This window comes from Leopardus geoffroyi, chromosome X, assembly GCF_018350155.1.
Source record: "Leopardus geoffroyi isolate Oge1 chromosome X, O.geoffroyi_Oge1_pat1.0, whole genome shotgun sequence".
Classification (NCBI taxonomy): Eukaryota; Metazoa; Chordata; class Mammalia; order Carnivora; family Felidae; genus Leopardus; species Leopardus geoffroyi.
Window position 1 is genome coordinate 70,172,742 of NC_059343.1, and position 26,735 is coordinate 70,199,476.

The window sequence follows — 26,735 nt, forward strand, 5'->3', positions numbered from 1 at the left end:
TCACTGATTTTTTTCAATGGACTTATATTTTTATTGATTTTCAAATTAATATTTATTTATTTTTATCTTTTTAAAAAGTATTTATTTTTGAGAGAGAAAGAGAGAGAGAGCAAGCGGGTGAGGGGTAGGGAGAGAGACAAACACAGAATCAGAATCCAGCTCCAGGCTCTGAGCTGTCAGCACAGAGCCAGGTGCGGGACTTGAACCCATGAACCATGAGATCATGGCCTGAGCTGAAGTCAGATGCTCAACTGGCTGAGGCACACAGGCGCCCCTTATTTGTATCTGTTGACCATCCTGGCACATTTCTTTCATCCCCCAACTCCACACTCCACCCAACCCCGCCACTGATTGGGCAACCATCAATCTGTTTTCTGTATCTATTAATTAAAAAAAAATAAAATAACAGGCATTAGTATTTGATCAGTTTTAGATTTCTAGGGAAAAAAAGGCAAAAAAAGAGTTGCCATGTACCCTTCACGCACCCAGTCAATTTCCTCTGATTTAACATCATTCTAAAATTCATAAAGTGGATTTGTTACAATTGATGAGCAAATATTGATAAACTATCAAGTGAAATCCAGAATTTCTATTAGGGTTCATTCTTTGTGTTGTACATTCTATAGGTTTTGGCAAATATGTAATGACAGTTTATAACATTAAACTATCATGCAGCATAGTAGTTTTACTGCCCTAAAAATTTCTGTGTTCCACCTATTTATCCTAACTCTCTCCCCACAAGTCGCTGGAAAACACTGATCTTTTTACTGTCTCTCTAGTGTTTTGCCTTTTCCAGAATATTATATACTTGGAATGATACAGCATTTATGTAGCCTTTTAACATTGGCTTCTTTCACATAGAAATATTCATTTAAGATTTTTCCATTTTTTTCATGGCTTGATATCTTATTTATTTTTACTGCTGAATAATATTCCATTGTCTGAATGTATTTCAGTTTACTTATTCATCTATTGAAGGACATCATGGCTGCTTCTAATTTCTTTTGTAATTAAATAAAGTTGTTATAAATATTTATGTGCAGGTTTTCGTGTGAACATAAGTTTCAACTCATCAGGGTAAACACCAGGCAGCAAAACTAATGTATCATATGTTAAGACTATGTTTACTTTTCTTAGAAACTGCCAAAATATGTTCCAAAGACCATGAAAATGTATCATTTTGCATTTCTATCAGAAATGAGTAAGAGTTTCTGTTGCTTTACATATTCTCCAGCATTTGGTGCTGTTGGGGGTTTGGATTTTGATTATTCTAATAAATGTATGTGGTATTTTATCTTTTTTTATTTGCAATTCCCTAATGATATATAATATTGTATATATTTTCATATGCTTATTTGTCATCTGATTAAATTCTTTGGTGAGTGTCTGTTCAGATGTTTGCCTATTTTTTAAAAATATAAATTATTGTCAAATTGGCTAACATACAGTGTGTACAGTGTACTCTAGGTTTTGGGGGTAGATTACTGTGGTTCCTCACTTACATACAACACCCGGTGCTCATTCCAACAAGTGCCTTCCTCAATGCTTATCACCCCTTTTCCCCTCTCCCCCACCTCCCCATCAACCCTCAGTTTGTTCTCTGTATTTAAGAGTCTCTTATTGTTTGCCTCCCTCCCTCTCTGTAACCATTTTTTCCCCTTCCATTAGCCCATGGTCTTCTGTTAAGTTTCTCAAGTTCCACATATGAGTGAAAAATATATGATATCTGCTTTCTCTGACTGACTTATTTCACTTAGCAAAATACCCTCCAGTTCCATCCACATTGCTGCAAATGGAATGATTTCATTCTTTCTCATTGCCACGTAGTATTCCATTGTATATATAAACCACATCTTCTTTATCCATTCGTTAGCTGATGGACATTTAGGCTCTTTCCATAATTTGGCTATTGTTGAAAGTGCTGCTATAAGCATCGGGGTACATGTCACCCTATGAATCAGCACTCCTGTATCCTTTGGATAAATTCTCAGTAGTGCTGTGGCTGGGTTGTAGAGTAGTTCTATTTTTAATTTTTTGAGGAACCACCACACTGTTTTCCAGAGTGGCTGCACCAGTTTGCATTCCCACCAACAGTGCAAGAGGGTTCCTGTTTCTCTACATCCCCGTCAGCATTTGTTGTGTCCTGACTTGTTAATTTTAGCCACTCTGACTGATGTGAGGTGGTATCTCAGTGTGGTTTTGATTTGTATTTCCCTGATGATGAGTGATGTTGAGCATCTTTTCATGTGTCTGTTGGCCATCTGGATGTCTTCTTTGGAAAAGTGTCTATTCATGTCTTCTGTCCATTTCGTTCCTGGATTATTTGTTTTTCAGGTGTTGAGTTTGGTAAATTCTTTACAGATTTTGGATACTAACTTTTTTATCCAATATGTCATTTGCAAGTATCTTTTCCCATTCTGTCAGTTGCCTTTTAGTTTTATTGATTGAGATGTTTGTCCATTTTGAATTAGGTTGTTTATTTTCTTATTGTTGGATTTTAAGTGTCCTTTGTGAATTTATCATAAAAATGTTTTGAAAAAAAATTCTTCCAGTTTGTGGCTTGTATTTTCATTCTTGTAAGAATGTCTTTTGCAGATTATAAATTTTCAATTTTAATGAAGTCCAATTTATCAATTTTGTAATCAAACTTGACTTTGGTGTATTTAAAAAGTTATCAACAAACACAAAGCCACCCAGATTTTCTTTTATGTTATCTTTAGGAGTTTCATAGTTTTGCATTTACTTTTAGGTATATCATCCATTTTGAGATAAGTTTTGTGAATAATGAAAGATCCATGTTTAGATTAATTTTTTCTTTCATGTGAATATTCAGTAGTTCCAGGACAATTAGTTAAAATCAATATCCTTTTGATAGAGGACAGAATAGGAGGACCCTGAACTCACCTCATGCCACAGACACACTGGGATAATACCTGCATCTTTGCAAATAACTCTGAAAATGACTTAAAGATTTGAAGAACAGATATTCCATAGCTAGTCATAAAGAGATTGTTACATCAAAAATGGTAGGAGTGGTAAAGATGTGGTTGGGAACCAAACCCCCAGAGTAACTAACCACAAACAGAAAGGAATTCGCAAGCAAGGAGAAGTAAGATGAACAAACCACACAACAGGCAGCCTTAGTACTGGGGATCTACAGTGGAAAGAGGAATCTCCATAAATTCTGGCTTTGAAAACTAGCTGGGTTTACACCAAGAGAGTAAAAAACTCAAGGTTGCTCAAGACCAGGAAAGCCATATGGCAGTATAAACTCAATACCTTCTTTTAAAGAGCCATAATAATAAATAACTTCACCAAGAAATAAGAGGTGCAGCTTGAAAAGTTCCTGGGGTATCCATGAAAGAGATGTATTGAATAATCTGAGAACATGTGCTACAGGAAAAGAAAACTACAGAAGAATTCTCTAGGAACAAAAGTACATATGGGTACCACTGTTCTTCAACCTCAACACGGATAAAAGAATGCTTTTGGGACTCAGTTCTAAAACTCTCCTTCTTCTTTGCCAGCACCAAGTGCTTCACTCTGGAATTTCTCTGTTGACAAACCACACCGACCTGCCTGCCATGGCAGGCACAACTTCCAAAGCTGCTCCCAACCACACCTGGTCTGCAGGTTTGGCCCACACCAGCGCCACTACAAAGTGACTCCACTCATGTGGAGGGGGTAACAAACCAACACACCAGGCACCCATAATTCCTGTAGCCAGACCCCTTAGCTGCATGTACAAGGAAGTGACTGATCCCTGAACTTCAGTGTATGTGGTCTTGGCAGAGAGGTTAATAGCACTCTGAAAGAATGAATAATGGCCTCACCCACCACCAGTCCTATCTGGCCTCAGCCAGAAATCTCAAAGATGTGCTCACAGAAGGCAAAGTGGGCCATAGAAGCTATCTGGTATGAAGGCAACTATGCTTGGCCACAACAGGAAGGTGCATGCAACCCACACAGGGGATACCCCTGGGGCACCTGGTTCTGGTGACATGGGAGAATTGAACTATAGGGCACCACAGGACCTCTTCTACACAAGGCCACTACTTGAAAGATAAGAAGATATAGATGTTCTACCTAATACATAGAAACATACACACAGAGTTGGATGAAATGAGGAGTCAGAGGAATATTTCCCAAATGAAAGAACAAGACAATCACAGTAAAGAGCTAAATGAAGCAAAAGAAATATGCCTGATAAAGAGTTCAAAGTAATGGTCATAAAGATACTGAAAAGACTTGAGAAAAAAGAGTGGATAAACCCAGTGAGAATGTCCACAAAGAGTTAGAGAATATAAACAAGAGTGAATCATAGCTGAAGAATTCAATGACTGACATGAAAAACACAGTAGAGGGAATCAATAGCAGATTAAAGAATGCAGAAAAATGGATCAGCGATCTGGAAGACAGGGTAATGGAAAGCGACTAAATTGAATAGCAAAAAGAAAAAAAAGAATAATAAAAGAATAGATTAAGAAAACTATGCAACACCATCAAGCATAATAACATTCACATTATAGAATTCTCAGAAGGAGAAGAGAGAGAGAAAGGGAAAGAAAAAAATATTTGAAAAAAAAATAATAGCAGGACACTTCCCTAACCTGGGGAAGGAAACAGAGATCCAGGTCCAAGAAGTAAGAAGAGCCCCTAACAAGATGAACCCAAGGAGGTCCACAGCAAGACACATAATGATTAAACTGGAAAAATATAATGATGAAGAAAGAATTTAAAATCACCAAAAAACAAACAAAGCAAAACAAAACAAAACAAGACAAAACAACAACAACAACATCAACAACAACAACAAACAGTTAAAACAAGGGAAACCCCAAAAGGCTATCAGGTAATTTTTCAGCAGAAACACTGCAGGCCATAAGGGATCGGCATGATATATTCAAAGAGATAAAAGGAAAAAAAAAAAAAAAGCAAAGAAACCTACCCAGGAAAAACAAAACAAAACAAAAGAGTACCCAGGAAGGTTATCATTCAGAATTGAAGGGGAGAGAGTTTCCCGGATCCTCCCCCTCAGAAAAAAAAAAAGTTAAAGGAATTCATCACCACTAAACCAACTTTATAAGAAATGATAAAGGGATTTTTTGAGTGGAAAGAAAAGGCCATTAATGGAACACAGAAAATTAAGCAAGGAAATAATTTCACAGGTTAAAGCAAACATATAGTGAAAGGTAGTAGATTAGTCACTTATAAACTTTATAAAGCCAGTATGGAGATTAAACAGGAGTGCTGTTTAATGGTCAGGAGTGCTGATTCATAGGGGCACATGTACGCAAATGTGTATAGTAGTGCTTTCAACAATAGCCAAATTATGCAAAGAACTGAAATGTCCATCAATTGATGAATGGATAAAGAAGATGTGGTTTATATATACAATGGAATACTATTTGTCAATGAGAAAGAATATGTTGTCATTTGCAACAACGTGGATGGAACTGGAGGGTATTATGGTGAGTGAAATAAGTCAGTCAGAGAAAGACAGATATCATATATTTCACTCATAATGTGGAACTTGAGAAACTTAACAGAAGACCATGTGGGAAGTGAAGGGGAAAGAATAGTTTCAAACAGGGAGAGAGGCAAACAATAAGAGACTCTTAAATACAGAGAACAAACTGAGGGCTGATGGGAGGATGGGAGAGAGGGGAGAAAGGGTGATGGGCATTGAGGAGGGCACTTGTTGGAATGAGCATTGGGTGTGGTTTATAAGCAATGAATCATGGGAATCTACCTCTGAAACCAAGAGAACACTGTATACACTGTATGTTACCTAACTTAACAATAAATTATATTAAAATAAATTAAAATAATATAAAAAATATGTAAAACTTCTATTTAAGTGTATATTATTATATATTTGTATGGTGGGAATGTTATATGTACAGGGTACACCATTCTGTTAAACATTCATTCCACAAATATTACTGAACATCAAGTATGTACCAAACACAGTTCTAGTTGTGGAGTCTCAGTAGTGAACAACCAGGCATGATATATGTCCTCATGGAACTCAGACTTACAATCTAGTAAAAGTAGAGACAATAGAAATTTTGAGAAGAAAATATAAATCACAAAATCTGATCAAGTATTATAAAAGGAAAGAACCAGCTACAATATTTAACCACAATGACATAGTATAGTGTAGTGAAGTGAACTCCTCCAAATTAACCTGATCCTAATTATTGAGAAAAAGGAAACATACAGATTCGCAGATCCTTTCTAGCAAATCCTGAGAGTAAGACTGGAAAGGAGTAATCTGTATTTTTAAAGAGGTTTTCAAGGTAATTCTTATGATAGGGCATACTTTGGTAAAGTGGAAATAGAAACAATATTAGATAATAATAAAAAGATTTGGCTTGTAGTCACTGACTAGCTGTGTGAGATTGATCATGCCATTCTTGACTCCATTTTAAAAATATATTGATGTATAATTGACATAAAACATTATGTTAGTTTAAGGTGTAAAATTTATTGATTTGGCATTTGTATGTATTGTGAAATGGTCACCACAAAAAATCTAGATACCATCTTTCAGCTTAGAAAGTTAATACAATAATATTGACTATATCCCTCATGCTGTACATTACTCCCCCAGACTTATTTACTTTATACCTGGAAGTCTGTTTTTAATTCCCTTCAACCATTTTGCTCTGCAAAACCTCCAACCCTTCTGGCAACCAACAATCTGTTCTCCACATGTAAAGATATTTTTTGTTTGTTTTTCTTTTTAGTTTCCATATATAAGCAAAATCATGCAGTGTTTGCGTTTCTCTGTCTGACTTATTTAATGTAGCATAATACCCTGAAGGTCCCCCATGTTGTCACAAATGGCAAGATTGTATTATTTTTTTATAGCAGAGTATGTATGTATATAGTTTCAAACAGAGAGGGAGGCAAAGCATAAGAGACTCTTAAATACAGAGAACAAACTAAGGGTTGATGGGGATGTATATATGCAATATACACACCACCATCTTTTATATTTATTGATCCATTCATGGAACTTAGGTTGTTTTCCATACCTAGGCTATTATAAGTAATACTGCAATAAACATAGGGGTGCACATGTTTTCTCACACTAGTGTTTTTGTCTTCCTCAGTTAAATAACCAGCAATGGAATTATTGGATACTATGGTAGTTCAATTTTTAAATTCATACTGTTTTCCATTATGGATACACCATTTTACATTCCCATAAACAGTGTACAAGATTTCCCTTTTCTCCACATCCTCATCAACACTTTTTTTCTTGTCTTTCTGATACTAGCCATTCTGACAGGTGAAAAGTGGCATCTCATTGTGTTTTGATTTCCATTACCATGAGTAGGGATGTTCCTCCTGGTCATCTACATGTATTTTTTGGAAAAAAGTCTGTTCAGGTCCTCTGCTCAGTCTTTAATTGGATTGTTTGCTATTTTTTTTCAAGTTTTTATTTAAATTTAAGTTAGTTAACATACAGTGTAATATTAGATTAAGGTGTACAATTTAGTGATTTAACACTTCCTTACAACACCAAGCACTCATCACAAGTGCACTCCTCAATACCGATCACCTATTTAACCCTTCCCCCAACTAACACCCCCATAACTATCAGTGTGTTCTCTATAGTTTAGAGTGTGTTTCTTGGTTTGCCTCTCTCTTTTTTTCCCTATGCTCTTTTGTTTTGTTTCTTAAGTTCCACATATGAGTGAAATCATATAGTACTGTCTTTCTCTGGCTGACTTATTTTGCTTAACATAGTACTCTCTAGCTCCACTCATGTCATTGCAAATGGAGATTTCATTAGTTTTCATGGCTGAGTAACATTCTATTGCATATATTTACCACTTATTTATCCATTCTTCAGCTGATGGACATTTGAGCTGTTTCCACAATATGGCTATTGTAGAAAATGCAGCTGTAAACACTGGGGTGCATGTATCCCTTTGAATTAGTATTTTTGTATTCTTTTGGTAAATAACTAATAATGCAATTGCTGGATTATAGGGGTAGTTCTATTATAACTTTTTGAGGAACCTCCATATTGTTTTCAAGAGTGGCTATACAGACAGTACAGGAGTGTTCCACTTTCTCCACATCCATGCCAACACCTGTTGTTTCTTGTGTTGTTGATTTTAGCCATTCTTTTTTAAAAAATCTTCTTTTTAATTAATTTTGAGAGAGAAAGAGAGAGAGAGAGAGAGAGAGAGAGAGAGAACCTTAGCAGGGGAGGGACATAGAAAGAGGAAGAGACAAATCTCAATCACTCCACATTATCAGTGCAGAGCCTGATGCATGGCTCAATCTGATGAACCATGAGATCATGACCTGAGCTGAAATCAAGAATTGGATGCTTAACCAACTGAGCCACCCAGGTGCCCCAGATTTCAGCCATTCTGACAGGTGTGAAATGATATTTCATTGTAGTTTTGATTTGTATTTTCCTGATAATCAGTGATATTGAGCTTCTTTTCATGTGTCTGTTGGCCACCTGTATGTCTTCTTTGGAAAAATGTCTATTCATATTTTCTGCCAATTTTTGACTTGGACTATTCACTTTTGGGTGTTGAGTTTTTTAAGTACTGTATATATTTTGGACACTAACTTTTTAGCAGATATTTCATTTGAAAAAATCTCCCATTCTTCAGATTGCCTTTTAATTTTGTTCATTGTGTCCTTCATTGTGCAGAAGCTTTTTGTCTTGAAGAGGTCCAAATTGTCTGCTTTTGCTTTTGTTTCCTTTGCCTCAGGAGATCTATTCAGTAAGAAGTTACTAGAACTGATGTCAAAGAGGTTGCTGCCTGTGTTCTTCTCTAGGATTTTAGTGGTTTTGTGTCTCACATTTAAGTCTTTCATCCATTTTGAATTTATTTTTGTGTATGGTGTAAGAAAGTGGTCTTTTTTCATGCTTTTGCATGCTGCTGTCCAGTTTTTTTTTTTCCAACATCATGTGTTGAAGAGACTGTCGCTTTCCCATTGGATATTCTTTCCTGCTTTGTCAAAGGTTAATTAACCATATAGTTGTGGGTTCGTTTCTGGGTGTTTGTTATTTTGTTAATGGCTTGCATATGTTCTTTATTTTCGATATTACCTCTTATTGGATATCTAATTTGCCAATATCCTCTTTCATTTAGTAGGTTGCCTTTTCATTTTTTGATAATTTCTTTTGCAGGGGGATTCCAGGAAGATGGCGGCGTAGGAGGACGCTGGGCTCACCGCGCGTCCTGCTGATCAATTAGATTCCACCTACACCTGCCTAAATAACCCAGAAAACCGCCAGAGGATTAGCAGAACGGAGTCACCGGAGCCAAGCGCAGACAAGAGGCCCAAGGAAGAGGGTAGGAAGGGCGGCGAGGCGGTGCGCGCTCCACGGACTGGCGGGAGGGAGCCGGGGCGGAGGGGCGGCTCGCCGGCCAAGCAGAGCCCCGGAGTCTGGCCTGCAAAAGCGGAGGGGCCTGATGGACTGTGTTCCGACAGCAAGCGCGACTTAGCGTCTGGGAGGTCATAAGTTAACAGCTCTGCTCAGAAAGCGGGAAGGCTGGAGGACAAAGGGAGGGAGAGCTGCTGAGCCCCCGGACGACAGAGCTCAGTTTGGTGGGGAACAAAGGCGCTCGCCAGCGCCATCTCCCCCACCCATCCCCCAGCCAAAATCCCAAAGAGAACCAGTTCCTGCCAGGGAACTTCCTCGCTCCGCGCAAACACCCAACTCTGTGCTTCTGCGGAGCCAAACCTCCGGCAGCGGATCTGACTCCCTCCCGCTGCCACAGGGCCCCTCCTGAAGTGGATCACCTAGGAGAAGCAACCTAAGCCTGCCCCTCCTGCCCCTGTGCACCTTGCCTACCCACCCCAGCTAATACGCCAGATCCCCAGCATCACAAGCCTAGCAGTGTGCAAGTAGCCCAAACGGGCCACGCCACCCCACAGTGAATCCCGCCCCTAGGAGAGGGGAAGAGAAGGCACACACCAGTCTGACTGTGGCCCCAGCGGTGGGCTGGGGGCAGACATCAGGTCGGACTGCGGCCCCGCCCACCAACTCCAGTTATACACCACAGCACAGGGGAAGTGCCCTGCAGGTCCTCACCACGCCAGGGACTATCCAAAATGACCAAGCGGAAGAATTCCCCTCAGAAGAATCTCCAGGAAATAACAACAGCTAATGAGTTGATCAAAAAGGATTTAAATAATATAACAGAAAGTGAATTTAGAATAATAGTCATAAAATTAATCGCCGGGCTTGAAAACAGTATACAGGACAGCAGAGAATCCCTTGCTACAGAGATCAAGGGACTAAGGAACAGTCATGAGGAGCTGAAAAACGCTTTAAATGAAATGCAAAACAAAATGGAGACCACCACAGCTCGGATTGAAGAGGCAGAGGAGAGAATAGGTGAACAAGAAGATAAAGTTATGGAAAAAGAGGAAGCTGAGAGAAAGAGAGATAAAAAAATCCAGGAGTATGAGGGGAAAATTAGAGAACTAAGTGATACACTAAAAAGAAATAATATACGCATAATTGGTATCCCAGAGGAGGAAGAGAGAGGGAAAGGTGCTGAAGGGGTACTTGAAGAAATAATAGCTGAGAACTTCCCTGAACTGGGGAAGGAGAAAGCCATTGAAATCCAAGAGGCACAGAGAACTCCCTTCAGAGGGAACCTGAATCGATCTTCTGCACGACATATCATAGTGAAACTGGCAAAATACAAGGATAAAGAGAAAATTCTGAAAGCAGCAAGGGGTAAACGTGCCCTCACATATAAAGGGAGACCTATAAGACTCGTGACTGATCTCTCTTTTGAAACTTGGCAGGCCAGAAAGAATTGGCACGAGATTTTCAGTGTGCTAGACAGAAAAAATATGCAGCCGAGAATCCTTTATCCAGCAAGTCTGTCATTTAGAATAGAAGGAGAGATAAAGGTCTTCCCAAACAAACAAAAACTGAAGGAATTTGTCACCACTAAACCAGCCCTACAAGAGATCCTAAGGGGGACCCTGTGAGACAAAATACCAGAGACATCACTACAAGCATAAAACATACAGACATCACAATGACTCTAAACCCATATCTTTCTATAATAACACTGAATGTAAATGGATTAAATGCGCCAACCAAAAGACATAGGGTATCAGAATGGATAAAAAAACAAGACCCATCTATTTGCTGTCTACAAGAGACTCATTTTAGACCTGAGGACACCTTTAGATTGAGAGTGAGGGGATGGAGAACTATTTATCATGCTACTGGAAGCCAAAAGAAAGCTGGAGTAGCCATACTTATATCAGACAAACTAGACTTTAAATTAAAGGCTGTAACAAGAGATGAAGAAGGACATTATATAATAGTTACAGGGTCTATCCATCAGGAAGAGCTAACAATTATAAATGTCTATGCGCCGAATACCGGAGCCCCCAAATATATAAAACAACTACTCATAAACATAAGCAACCTTATTGATAAGAATGTGGTAATTGCAGGGGACTTTAACACCCCACTTACAGAAATGGATAGATCATCTAGACACACGGTCAATAAAGAAACAAGGGCCCTGAATGAGACATTGGATCAGATGGACTTGACAGATATATTTAGAACTCTGCATCCCAAAGCAACAGAATATACTTTCTTCTCGAGTGCACATGGAACATTCTCCAAGATAGATCATATACTGGGTCACAAAGCAGCCCTCCATAAGTTTACCAGAATTGAAATTATACCATGCATACTTTCAGACCACAATGCTATGAAGCTTGAAATCAACCACAGAAAAAAGTCTGGAAAACCTCCAAAAGCATGGAGGTTAAAGAGCACCCTACTAACGAATGAGTGGGTCAACCAGGCAATTAGAGAAGAAATAAAAAAATATATGGAAACAAACGAAAATGAAAATACAACAATCCAAACGCTTTGGGACGCAGCGAAGGCAGTCCTGAGAGGAAAATACATTGCAATCCAGGCCTTTCTCAAGAAAGAGGAAAAATCCCAAATACAAAATCTAACAGAACACCTAAAGGAAATGGAAGCAGAACAGCAAAGGCAGCCTAAACCCAGCAGAAGAAGAGAAATAATAAAGATCAGAGCAGAAATAAACAATATAGAGTCTAAAAAAACTGTAGGGCAGATCAACGAAACCAAGAGTTGGTTTTTTGAAAAAATAAACAAAATTGACAAACCTCTAGCCAGGCTTCTCAAAAAGAAAAGGGAGATGACCCAAATAGTTAAAATCATGAATGAAAATGGAATTATTACAACCAATCCCTCAGAGATACAAACAATTATCAGGGAATACTATGAAAAATTATATGCCAACAAATTGGACAACCTGGATGAAATGGACAAATTCCTGAACACCCACACTCTTCCAAAACTCAACCAGGAGGAAATAGAAAGCTTGAACAGACCCATAACCAGCGAAGAAATTGAATCGGTTATTAAAAATCTCCCAACAAATAAGAGTCCAGGACCAGATGGCTTCCCAGGGGAGTTCTACCAGACGTTTAAAGCAGAGATAATACCTATCCTTCTCAAGCTATTCCAAGAAATAGAAAGGGAAGGAAAACTTCCAGACTCATTCTATGAAGCCAGTATTACTTTGATTCCTAAACCAGATAGAGACCCAGTAAAAAAAGAGAACTACCGGCCAATATCCCTGATGAATACGGATGCAAAAATTCTCAATAAGATACTAGCAAATCGAATTCAACGGCATATACAAAGAATTATTCACCATGATCAAGTGGGATTCATTCCTGGGATGCAGGGCTGGTTCAACATTCGCAAATCAATCAACGTGATACATCACATTAACAAAAAAAAAGAGAAGAACCATATGATCCTGTCAATCGATGCAGAAAAGGCCTTTGACAAAATCCAGCACCCTTTCTTAATAAAAACCCTTGAGAAAGTCGGGATAGAAGGAACATACTTAAAGATCATAAAAGCCATTTATGAAAAGCCCACAGCTAACATCATCCTCAACGGGGAAAAACTGAGAGTTTTTTCCCTGAGATCAGGAACACGACAGGGATGCCCACTCTCACCGCTGTTGTTTAACATAGTGCTGGAAGTTCTAGCATCAGCAATCAGACAACAAAAGGAAATCAAAGGCATCAAAATTGGCAAAGATGAAGTCAAGCTTTCACTCTTTGCAGATGACATGATATTATACAGGGAAAATCCGATAGACTCCACCAAAAGTCTGCTAGAATTGATACATGAATTCAGCAAAGTTGCAGGATACAAAATCAATGTACAGAAATCAGTTGCATTCTTATACACTAACAATGAAGCAACAGAAAGACAAATAAATAAACTGATCCCATTCACAATTGCACCAAGAAGCATAAAATACCTAGGAATAAATCTAACCAAAGATGTAAAGGATCTGTATGCTGAAAACTATAGAAAGCTTACGAAGGAAATTGAAGAAGATTTAAAGAAATGGAAAGACATTCCCTGCTCATGGATTGGAAAAATAAATATTGTCAAAATGTCAATACTACCCAAAGCTATCTACACATTCAATGCAATCCCAATCAAAATTGCACCAGCATTCTTCTCGAAACTAGAACAAGCAATCCTAAAATTCATATGGAACCACAAAAGGCCCCGAATAGCCAAAGGAATTTTGAAGAAGAAGACCAAAGCAGGAGGCATCACAATCCCAGACTTTAGCCTCTACTACAAAGCTGTCATCATCAAGACAGCATGGTATTGGCACAAAAACAGACACATAGACCAATGGAATAGAATAGAAACCCCAGAACTAGACCCACAACGTATGGTCAACTCATCTTTGACAAAGCAGGAAAGAACATCCGATGGAAAAAAGACAGCCTCTTTAACAAATGGTGCTGGGAGAACTGGACAGCAACATGCAGAAGGTTGAAACTAGACCACTTTCTCACACCATTCACAAAAATAAACTCAAAATGGATAAAGGACCTGAATGTGAGACAGGAAACCATCAAAACCTTAGAGGAGAAAGCAGGAAAAGACCTCTCTGACCTCAGCCGTAGCAATCTCTTACTCGACACATCCCCAAAGGCAAGGGAATTAAAAGCAAAAGTGAATTACTGGGACCTTATGAAGATAAAAAGCTTCTGCACAGCAAAGGAAACAACCAACAAAACTAAAAGGCAACCAACGGAATGGGAAAAGATATTTGCAAATGACATATCGGACAAAGGGCTAGTATCCAGAATCTATAAAGAGCTCACCAAACTCCACACCCGAAAAACAAATAACCCAGTGAAGAAATGGGCAGAAAACATGAATAGACACTTCTCTAAAGAAGACATCCGGATGGCCAACAGGCACATGAAAAGATGTTCAGCGTCGCTCCTTATCAGGGAAATACAAATCAAAACCACACTCAGGTATCACCTCACGCCAGAGTGGCCAAAATGAACAAATCAGGAGACTATAGATGCTGGCGAGGATGTGGAGAAACGGGAACCCTCTTGCACTGTTGGTGGGAATGCAAATTGGTGCAGCCGCTCTGGAAAACAGTGTGGAGGTTCCTCAGAAAATTAAAAATAGACCTACCCTATGACCCAGCAATAGCACTGCTGGGAATTTATCCAAGGGATACAGGAGTACTGATGCATAGGGGCACTTGTACCCCAATGTTCATAGCAGCACTCTCAACAATAGCCAAATTATGGAAAGAGCCTAAATGTCCATCAACTGATGAATGGATAAAGAAATTGTGGTTTATATACACAATGGAATACTACGTGGCAATGAGAAAACATGAAATATGGCCTTTTGTAGCAACGTGGATGGAACTGGAGAGTGTGATGCTAAGTGAAATAAGCCATACAGAGAAAGACAGATACCATATGGTTTCACTCTTATGTGGACCCTGAGAAACGTAACAGGAACCCGTGGGGGAGGGGGAGGAAAAAAGGAAAAAAAAAAAAAAGAGGTTAGAGTGGGAGAGAGCCAAAGCATAAGAGACTGTTAAAAACTGAGAACAAACTGAGGGTTGATGGGGGGTGGGAGGGAGGAGAGGGTGGGTGATGGGTATTGAGGAGGGCACCTTTTGGGATGAGCACTGGGTGTTTTATGGAAACCAATTTGGACAATAAATTTCATATATTATAAAAAAAAAAAAAAAGATAATTTCTTTTGCTGTGCAGAAGCTTTTTAGTTTCATGTAGCCCCAGTTTATTTTGCTTTGTTTCCCTTGCCTTTGGAGACAAATCCAAGACAACATCAGTAAGACCAATGGCAAGGAGTTTGCCACTTACATTTTCTTCCAGAAATTTTGTTTTCAGGACTAATGTTGATAATTAAAAATTAATCCACCATGAATTAATTTTTGTATGTAGTGTAACATAGTGGCCCAATATTACTCTTTTGCATGTAGCTGTCCAGTTTTCCCACCACCATTTATTGAAGAGACTACTCTTTTCCCATTGTATATTTTTGCATCTTTTGTTATAAATTAGTTTATATATATTATAATATATATTATATATATTATAATATATATAATATATTATATAAATATATATATTTATATATAATATATATATTATATATATATATATAATATATTATATAAACTAATTTATAACAAAAGATATATATATATATAGGGGCTTATTTTTAGGTACTCTAATATGTTCATTTATCTATGTGTCAAATTTCATGGCAATACTACAGTGTTTTGATTATATCTTTTTATTATAGTTTGATGTCAGCGTGTATGATGCTTCCACATTTGTTCTTCTTTTTCAAGATTGTTTTGGCTTTTCAGAATATTTTGTGGATACATAAGAGTTTTAGAATCATTTTTTTTCTAGTTCTGTGAAAAATGCCACTGGAATTTTGATAGGAATTTCATTGTGCCTTCTCCAATTTCTTTCCTCAATGTCCTATACCTGTAAATGTAGAGGTATTTCAACTTTTTGGCTAAATTTATTTCTAGGCTTTTTATTCTTTTCAATGTGATTGAAAATGTGATTGTTTCTTGATTTCTCTGATTGTTCTTTATTAGTGTATAGAAACACAAAAAATGTTTTTTAATTTGTAATCTGAATTTGCTGGATTTATTTATAATAACATTTTTTTGGCAGGGTGTTTAGAGTTTCTATATATAGTATCATGTCATCTACAAATAATGAGTGTTACTTCTGCCTTTCCAATCTATATGTCTTTTCTTTCTTTTTCTTTCCTAATTGCTGTTGCTAGGACTTCCAATACTATGTTGAAAAAAGTGGGGAGATTGAGCATTATTAATTCTCTCCTGATCTTAGAAGAAAAGCTTTCTGCTTTCCACAATTGAGAATGATATTAGCTGTGGGTCTGTCATGTATGGTCTTCATTATGTTGTGGTACATCCCTTCTGTACCTACTCTATTAAGAGATATTTTTAATCATAAGTGGATATTGAATTTTGTCAAATGATTCTTGTATCTGTTGAGATGATTATATGATTTTTATGTTTCATTTTGTTATTGTGCCTGTATGATGTTGATTGATTGATATATCTTGTACCATCATTGTATCCCTGGGATAAATCCCACTTGACCATGATGTAAGGTCTTTTTAATGTATTGTTATATTCAGTTTTCTAATATTTTGTTAAGGATTTTTGCATCTATGTTCATTAGGAATACTGGACTGTAACTTTCTTGTTTTGTAGTGTCCTTATCTGCTTTGGGTATCAAGATATTGTTGGCATCCTAAAATGAGTTTGGAAGCTTTTTCCCCACTTCAATTTCTGGAAGATTTTGAGGATAAGTATTAAATCATCTTTGAACGTTTGATAGAATTTACCAGCCACATCATCATGTCCTGAACTTTTTTTTTCAATGTATGAAATTTATTGTAAAATTGGTTTCCATACAACACCCAGTGCTCATCCCAAAAGGTGCCCTCCTCAATACCCATCACCCACCCTCCCCTCCCTCCCACCCCCCATCAACCCTCAGTTTGTTCTCAGTTTTTAAGAGTCTCTTATGCTTTAGCTCTCTCCCACTCTAACCTCTTTTTTTTCCTTCCCCTCCCCCATGGGTTTCTGCTAAGTTTCTCAGGATCCACATAAGAGTGAAAACATATGGTATCTGTCTTTCTCTGTATGGCTTATTTCACTTAGCATCACACTCTCCACTTCCATCCACGTTGCTACAAAGGGCCATATTTCATTCTTTCTCATTGCCACATAGTACTCCATTATGTATATAAACCACAATTTCTTTATCCATTCATCAGTTGATGGACATTTACGCTCTTTCCATAATTTGGCTATTGTTGAGAGTGCTGCTAAAAACATTGGGGTACAAGTGCTCCTATGCATCAGTACTCCTGTATCCCTTGGGCAAATTCCTAGAAGTGCTATTGCTGGGTCATAGGGTAGGTCTATTTTTAATATTCTGAGGAACCTCCACACTGTTTTCTAGAATGGCTGCACCAGTTTGCATTCCCACCAACAGTGCAAGAGGGTTCCCGTTTCTCCACATCCTCGCCAGCATCTATAGTCTCCTGATTTGTTCATTTTGGCCACTCTGACTGGCGTGAGGTGATATCTGAGTGTGGTTTTGATTTGTATTTCCCTGATGAGGAGCGACGTTGAGCATCTTTTCATGTGCCTTTTGGCCATCTGGATGTCTTCTTTAGAGAAGTGTCTATTCATGTTTTCTGCCCATTTCTTCACTGGGTTATTTGTTTTTCGGGTGTGGAGTTTGGTGAGCTCTTTATAGATTTTGGATACTAGCCCTTTGTCCGATATGTCATTTGCAAATATCTTTTCCCATTCCGTTGGTTGCCTTTTAGTTTTGTTGGTTGTTTCCTTTGCTGTGCAGAAGCTTTTTATCTTCATAAGGTCCCAGTAATTCATTTTTGCTTTTAATTCCCTTGCCTTTGGGGATGTGTCAAGTAAGAGATTGTTACGACTGAGGTCAGAGAGGTCTTTTCCTGCTTTCTCCTCTAGGGTTTTGATGATTTCCTGTCTCACATTCAGGTCCTTTAGCCATTTTGAGTTTCTTTTTCTGAATGGTGTCAGAAAGTGTTCTAGTTTCAACCTTCTGCATATTGCTGTCCAGTTCTCCCAGCACCATTTGTGAAAGAGACTGTCTTTTCCATTGGATGTTCTTTCCTGCTTTGTCAAAGATTAGTTGGCCATACGTTTGTGGGTCTAGTTCTGGGGTTTCTATTCTATTCCAGTGGTCTCTGTGTCTGTTTTGTGCCAATACCATGCTGTCTTGATGATGACAGCTTTGTAGTAGGGGCTAAAGTCTGGGATTGTGATGCCTCCTGCTTTGGTCTTCTTCTTCAAAATTACTTTGGCTATTCGGGGCCTTTTGTGGTTCCATATGAATTTTAGGATGGCTTGTTCTAGTTTCGAGAAGAATGCTGGTGCAATTTTGATTGGGATTGCATTGAATGTGTAGATAGCTTTGGGTAGTATTGACATTTTGACAATATTTATTCTTCCAATCCATGAGCAGGGAATGTCTCTCCATTTCTTTATATCTTCTTCAATTACCTTCATAAGCTTTCAATAGTTTTCAGCATACAGATCTTTTACATCTTTGGTTAGATTTATTCTTAGGTATTTTATGCTTCTTAGTGCAATTGTGAATGGGATCAGTTTCTTTATTTGTCTTTCTGTTTCTTCATTATTAGTGCATATGAATGCAACTGATTTCTGTACATTGATTTTGTATCCTGCAACTTTGCTGAATTCATGTATCAGTTCTAGCAGACCTTTGGTGGAGTCTATCGGATTTTCCATGTATAGTATCATGTCATCTGCAAAAAGTGAAAGCTTGAGTTCATCTTTGCCAATTTTGATGCCTTTGATTTCCTTTTGTGGTGTGATTGCTGATGCTAGCACTTCCAACACTATGTTAAACAACAGCGGTGAGAGTGGGCATTCCTGTCGTGTTTCTGATCTCAGGGGAAAAGCTCTCAGTTTTTCCCCATTGAGGATGATGCTAGCTGTGGGCTTTTCATAAATGGCTTTGATGATGTTTAAGTATGTTCCTTCTATCCCGACTTTCTCAAGGGTTTTTATTAAGAAAGGGTGCTGAATTTTGTCAAATGTCTTTTCTGCATCGATTGACAGGATCCTATGCTTCTTTTCTTTTATTTTTTTTTAATTTTTTTTCAACGTTTATTTATTTTTTTTGGGACAGAGAGAGACAGAGCATGAACGGGGGAGGGGCAGAGAGAGAGAGGGAGACACAGATTCGGAAACAGGCTCCAGGCTCTGAGCCATCCGCCCAGAGCCTGACGCGGGGCTCGAACTCACGGACCGCGAGATCGTGACCTGGCTGAAGTCGGACGCTTAACCGACTGTGCCACCCAGGCGCCCCATGCTTCTTTTCTTTTATTAATGTGATGTATCACGTTGATTGATTTGCAAATGTTGAACCAGCCCTGCATCCCAGGAATGAATCCCACTTGAGCATGGTGAATAATTCTTTTTATATGCGTTGAATTCGATTTGCTAGTATCTTATTGAGAATTTTTGCATCCATATTCATCAGGGAAATTGGCCTGTAGTTCTCTTTTTTTTACTGGGTCTCTGTCTGGTTTAGGAATCAAAATAATACTGGCTTCATAGAAAGAGTCTGCAAGTTTTCCTTCCCTTTCTATTTCTTGGAATGGCTTGTGAAGGATAGGTATTATCTGTGCTTTAAACGTCTGGTAGAACTCCCCTGGGAAGCCATCTGGTCCTGGACTCTTATTTGTTGGGAGATTTTTGATAACTGATTCAATTTCTTCGCTGGTTATGGGTCTGTTCAAGCTTTCTATTTCCTCCTGATTGAGTTTTGGAAGAGTGTGGGTGTTTAGGAATTTGTCCATTTCTTCCAGGTTGTCCAATTTGTTGGCATATAATTTTTCATAGTATTCCCTGATAATTGTTTGTATCTCTGAGGGATTGGTCGTAACTTTTGTTTGTTTAGAGTTTTTTGATTATTGATTCATTCTCCCCATTAATAATAAGTTAACTTAGATTTCCTATTTCTTCATGATTCAGTCTTGGAATATTGTGTTTCCAGTAATTTATCAATTTATTCTGGGTTGTCTAATGTGTTGCTCCAGACAATTTATAATAATCTTATGAACCCTTGTATTTCTGTGGTATCAGTTGTAATTTCTCTTTCATTTCTGTTTTCATTTGAGCCTTCTTTTTTCTTGGTGAAACTAGCTAAAGATTTGTGAACTGTGTTTATCTTTTTAAAGAAACAGCCCTTGATTTCATTTATCTTTTCTATTTCACTTTTACTATCTAATTTATTTCCACTCTAATCTTTGTTATTTACTTTCTTCTACTACCTTTTTTTTTCTTGTTACTTTAGGTCTATAGTTAATTGTTTATTTAAGGTTTCTCTTTTTCATAGCTTGTAGTATTAGGAACTTTCCTTTTAGAACCACTTTTGCTGTATCCCCTAGATTTTGGTAAGTCATTTTTTTTGTTTGTTTTCATTTGTTTCTAATAAATCTGTGATGCCAGTTTCTTCTTGTAATTGATTTCTAGTTTCATGCTCTTGTGGTCAAAAAAGATGCTTAATAAAATTTCAATCATCTTAAATTTATTGAGACCTGTGGCCTAATATGTGATCTGTATTGGAAAATGTTCCACGTGAGCTTGAGAAGAATGTGAATTCTGCTGAATTTGGATGAAATGTTCTGTATATGTTTTTAATGTCCATCTGCTCTACTATGTTGTTTAAGGCCCTTTATTGTTTTTCTGGCTGGAAAAACTATCCATTGATGCAAATGGGCTGCTAAAGTCCCCTGCTATTATTCTATTGCTATCAATGTCTCTTTTTTTCTTTCTTTTATTGAAGTAATAATTGACATAGTGTTAAATTAGTTTCACATCTACAATATAATGATTCAACAATGACCTACATTACTCAGTGTTCATAAATATAAACATACTCTTGATCCCATATATTTTACCCCTCCCTTCAGTTACCTCCCCTCTGGCAATCACCATTTTGTTCTCTGAATTTAAAGGTGTGGTTTTTGATATTTTTCCATTGTTGGTTCATCTGTTTTGTTCCTTAAATTCCACATATGAGTGAAATTATATGAATTCCACATTGAGAATTATAATAGCTGTGGGTTTTTCATATATGACCTTTGTTATGTTGAGTTATGTTCCCTCTAAACCTACTCTATTGATGGTTTTTATCATGAATGGATATTGTGCTTTGTCAAATGCTTTATCTGCATCTATTGAGAGGATCATTTGGTTATTATCCTTTCTTTTATTAATGTGGCATATCACATTTATTTGTAGATATTAAACCACCCTTGCAACCCAAGAGTAAATCCCACTTAATTATGGTGAATGATTCTTTTAAGTATTATTGGATTTTACTTGCTAGTATTTTATTGAGAATTTTTGCATCTGTTTAAATGGACTAAATGCTCCAATAAAAAAAAATAGGGTGACAGAGTGGATAAAAAGCAATACTCAGCTATATGCTGCCAAAGGAGACTCACTTCAGAACTAAAGACACATGCACATAAAAAGTGAAAGGGTGGAAAACATTTCCCATACAAATCTAAACAAAAAGAAAGGTGGTGTATCAATACTCGTATCAGAAAAAAAATAGACTTTAAAACAAAGATTGTAACAAGAGACAAAGAAAGACACTGCATATGATAAAGAGAATAGTCCAACAAAAGTATATAGCAATTGTAAATATTTATGCACCAACATGAAAGCACCTAAATAAAGAAAACAGCTATTAACAGACATAGAAGAAGAAATTGGTAGTAATACAATAATAAGAGGGGATTTTGACATCCCATTTACATCAATGGATAGATCATCCAAACATAAAAACAAAAATGAAACACTGTCTTTGAATGACATATTGGACCAGATGGGTCTAACAGGTAAATTCAGAATATCCCATCTCAAAACAGCAGAGTACACATTCTCTTCAAGTACACATGGCACATTCTCCAGGACTGACCATATATTAGGGCATAAAAAAATCTTAACAAATCATGTCACACATCTTTTCCAACCACAACAGTTGAAAGTGGAAATCAATCACAAGAAAATCTGGAAGGAACACAACTACATGGAAGCTAAATAACATGCTACTAAACAATGAATGGATCAATCAAGAAATGAAAACACACACACACACACACACACATGAAGACAAGTGAAAATGAGAGCACAATGGTTCAAACTCTATGGGATGCAGCAAACACTGTCCGAAGAGGAAAGATTTTTATCTTTCATTTTGAGAGAGTATGTTTAGGAATATTCTATCACTGTCTCCTCTCTCTTGCAGAATGGGATCTCCCCCATGGCAATGAATTTCATGATAACTTACTGAAAGTACAGCAAAAAGATAACCACATTGAAAATGGAAATCTCAGGATAACAGCTGTGTTCCAGGTGAAGACCTACCAATTCAGACTGGAACAGATCAGATTTCAGGAAAAATTTCTTCAAGATGATAAAACTGTTACACTACCAAATGTGTATGAATGTATTGAGAAGAGAGATATGCACCTGGGAAGGGTTTCAGAATAAATTAGTAGTAAGTACCTACAAAATTAAGCAAGCAAAAATGCAAAAAAAAAAAACCCCAAAAAAATAATAATGAACACAAAACCAAAACAAAACAAAAAACAAAATAATGTTACACAGAAATAGTATAATATAATATACTACATATATTAATATGTAGTATAATAGTATACTACATAAGTCAAATATGTAAAACACTTAGTTATAATAATGTTAACACTGGATAACTAACTAACCGAAATTATGAAATAACCAAACTGGGAGAATAAAAAGAGAAAAAGTATGCATGTAAGTAAAAGGATCACTGAAGAGATCTTGAAAAAGATTGAGGATAAACCCTCGTATTTCATAGTGGAAAATCAATCAACAATGGCTAGCATTGAAAAATCAAGAAATAGTCATATAAACAGAGAGAAGGGAGACTCTTAGGTATTCTCCCTCTTCCATAATAATAAAAAAAATTTAGCTGGGCATATGGCTTCCCAGAGTATAACTGCATTTGCAGCATCCTTTACAGTTAGGTATGACCATGGAACTAATCTTCAGCCAGTGGGTTAGAAGTGAATGTGTCTTGTGACAGTTTCCGGGAATCCTCTTTAAAAGATAGCTGGTACACACCCCTTGCCTCTTCTTTTACTCCCCTCTGTCTTGCTTCCTGGACCATAAGTGTCATAATTTTGGACCTTGTGGGCAAGAAGTACATCATAGAGATGGCAGAATTGAAGGTGGAATGTACCAGAGTCTCTGAGGAGTTTATGGGGCAGAACTGCCATGCCAATTTTAAGTTGTATATCCCTGGACTTGTACATGAAATTAAAATATCTTGTCTGAATTACTATTGAGTGTCTGCTACAGCCAAACCTAATTCTAATTAATACAACACATTATTCATAGGTGGAGGTAAAAAGTGCTTGATTCCAGCTATTGGAAAATAGGAGTAGGGAAAGAATAAGGAATGTTGGTTTTATAGCAAGTTTTACAGAACTCGGCTCCTTAAGCTGGGTGCATTTATAACTTCTATTTAAAAAAAAAAACAAAAATAATAAGAACAAAAACACATGTTCTGAAGTTCCTTATTCTTGGCATTTAGCCTTCTCATACCATTATCCCACTCCAATTCCTCTTCAATCATTTGTATTCTTGTGTTATCCTTCTTGCTAGACTCCAAACTACTTAAAAATAGGAAAAGTGTCTAATGCATTTCTCTTTCTTTGTTAGTATACATAACATAGCATGCTCAGTAAATGCAGGATTTAATTTGATTTTTCATTTGGATCCAAAAAAAACAAAAAGCAAGCATTGTGAGAATAGCAATTATTTTTCTAAATCTGTGCTCCATGGTTTCTCCCAATATTCCATTTTTCTTCATCTATGTATGTGAAAATACTTTATTTCTTCCTATAGAAGAAATCTGAATTTTGTCATTTGTTCTTTAATAGCACTTCCCTCTTGATTTTCTGGGATGAATCTCCAGTGTAAGCTGAAGCCTACTCATACTTCCTTGAAAAAGCCAACTGTTAGCATCTCTTCTGAATTCCACATTGAATGATCCATGAAATCACCCAGAGTGGGATTCTTTATACCACATAAATCAAGAAATGCTATAAATCAGGTTTTTTTCCTTAGCTAATTGTTAAACACTTATGAGCATACTACTATTACTACTATTTAAATCTTATATCCACATTTTATAAATTGAATGTAAACTACTGTACCCATGACTGATCAATATAATTTTCAACCAAAATTTCATTACATAACATGTGAGGTCTATTTCATATTACCTTATGTAATGTTTCATAATGTAATGTAATGTAATGTAATCACCCAAATTCCGAATATTTTCAGCATGCCAAAAAGAAACCCTATACTCATTAACAATCATTTTTCATTCCTCCCTATCTCAATCCCCTGGCAATTACTGATACTACTTTTCATTTCTGTAGATGTTCCTATTCTGGATATTTCATATAAATGGAATCATAAAATATGTGGTCTTTGGTGACTGGTTTCTTTCACTTAGCATAATGTTTTCAAGAATCATCTATTTTGTAGCACGTTTCAGTATTTCATTACTTTATATGTTTATATAATATTCCGTTCTATGCTATATCACATTTTCTTTATGCATTCACTGCATGGACATTTGTTTTTTTTCCCACTTTTTGGCTATTATGAACAATGCTGCTATGAATATCCATGTATAAGTACTTTTTTTAAGTTTTTATTTAAATTCCAATTAGTTAACATACAATGTATTATTAGTTTCAGGTGTACAATTCAGTGTTTCAACACTTACATACAACACCCTGTGCTCACTGCAAGTGCACTCCTTAATCACTAACACCTATTTATTCCATCCCTCCCAATCACCTCTTCCATTGTAACCATCAATTCATTCTCTATAGTTAAGAGTCTGTTTCTTGGTTTGCCTCTCTCTCTTTTTTTCTCCTATGCTCATTTGTTTCAATAAAACAAAAAGCTTTGCACAGTGAATGAAATGATCAACAAAACTAAAAGCCAACCTACAGAATGGGAGAAGATACTAGCAAATGACATTCTGATAGAGGATTATTATCCAAAATATATAAAGAACTCATAAAACTCAACACCCAAAAGATGAATAATCCAATTAAGAAATGAGCAGAAGACAAGAATAGACACTTTTCCAAAGAAGACATACAGATGGCCAACAGATATATGAAAAGATGCTCACCATCACTGATCATCAGAGAAATACAAATCAAAACTACAATGAGGTATCACCTCACACTTGTCAAAATGGCTAAAATTAACAACACAAGAAACAACAAGTGTTGGTGAAGATGTGAAGAAAGGGGAACCCTCTTGCACTGGCTGTGGAATGTGAATTGGTGCAGCCACTGTGGAAAACAGTATGGAGTTTCCTCAAAAAATTAAAAATAGAACTACCTTACAATCCAGGAGTTGTACAACAAGGTATTTACCCATAGAATAAAAAATACTAACTTGAAGGGATACATGCACCTCAGTGTTTATAGCAGCATTATCTATAATAGCCAAATTATGGAAACAGACCAAATGTCCATTGACTGCTGAATGGATAAAGAAAAAGTGGTACATATATACAATGGAATATTACCCAGCCATAAAAAAAAAATTGCAATGTGACCATTTGGAAGAATGTGAATGGATCTGGAGAGTATTATGATAAGTGAAATAAGTCAGTCAGAGAGCAAGAAATACCATAATATTTCATTAATATGTGGAATTTAAGAAAAAAATGAGCATGTATAAGTTTTTGAGTATACATACATTTCATTTCTTTTGGGTACATACCTAAGAGTGAAATTGATGGGTCATATGATAACTCTATGTTAAAAATTTAAGAACTGTTTTCCAACATGGCTAAAACATTTTACATTTACAACAAAAGTGTACAATGGTTCCAATTTATCCACATCCCAGTCAACACTTGTTATTATCTGTCTTTTTTATTATAGTCATCATATAGGCTATTAAGTGGTATCTCATTGTGGTTTTGATTTCCACAATGACAAATGATGTTGAACATCTTTTTGTGTGTTTATTGGCCAGTTGCATATCTTCTTTGGATAAAGTATATTTAAATTCTTTGCCCATTTTCAATTGCATTATTTGCCTTTTTATTATTAATATTTAAGAATTCTTTACATACTCTGAATATAAACTCCTTATCAGATATATACTTTGAAAATATTTCCCCCCATTCTGTGGATAATCTTTTTCACTTTATTGATGTTCTTGTTTACAGCAACTCATGAAATTTTTATAGAGCTTTCTTTTATGACAATCTTCAATCACAGCATAAAAATTATTGAAAATGTCTTACCCGAACTATTTCACAGTCAACATTTAATTCAGTTGCAACTGCTTCAATTTTCTCTCTACACACAGAACCAAGGCTGGTCATGCCATTGTCCCAGTACTTCTTAAGGGTGGCTAAGTCTCGGTCACTGAACTGAGTGCGGTCTTGTAGCTATAAGAGAGATTTAAAATAATTAGAACAATAAAAGGAAAGAATATTATAGACAGGGTCATCTGGGTGATCTACGCTAGGCTACTTTCAACACATAACTAAATTAATTTCACAGTTTTTAATATGTGTTTCCCTATTCTGAAATGGGCCTCTCCATGATATTTCCATAACATGAAAGTGTGTTAGAATAAAACAAGTCAAAAAAATTAACTGTTAGC

General features: G+C 36.7%; 1 protein-coding gene across 2 annotated transcripts in view; it reads right to left on the bottom strand.

Annotated features, from left to right (window-relative positions):
- HDX (highly divergent homeobox) overlaps positions 1-26,735 on the bottom strand; it is a 189,521-nt gene that overhangs the window by 47,080 nt on the left and 115,706 nt on the right. For both annotated transcript variants that reach the window (XM_045471098.1, XM_045471099.1), the window contains exon 5: positions 26,371-26,517. In XM_045471098.1, the coding sequence (XP_045327054.1) occupies positions 26,371-26,517 (147 nt within the window). The remainder of the gene's footprint in view (positions 1-26,370; positions 26,518-26,735) is intronic.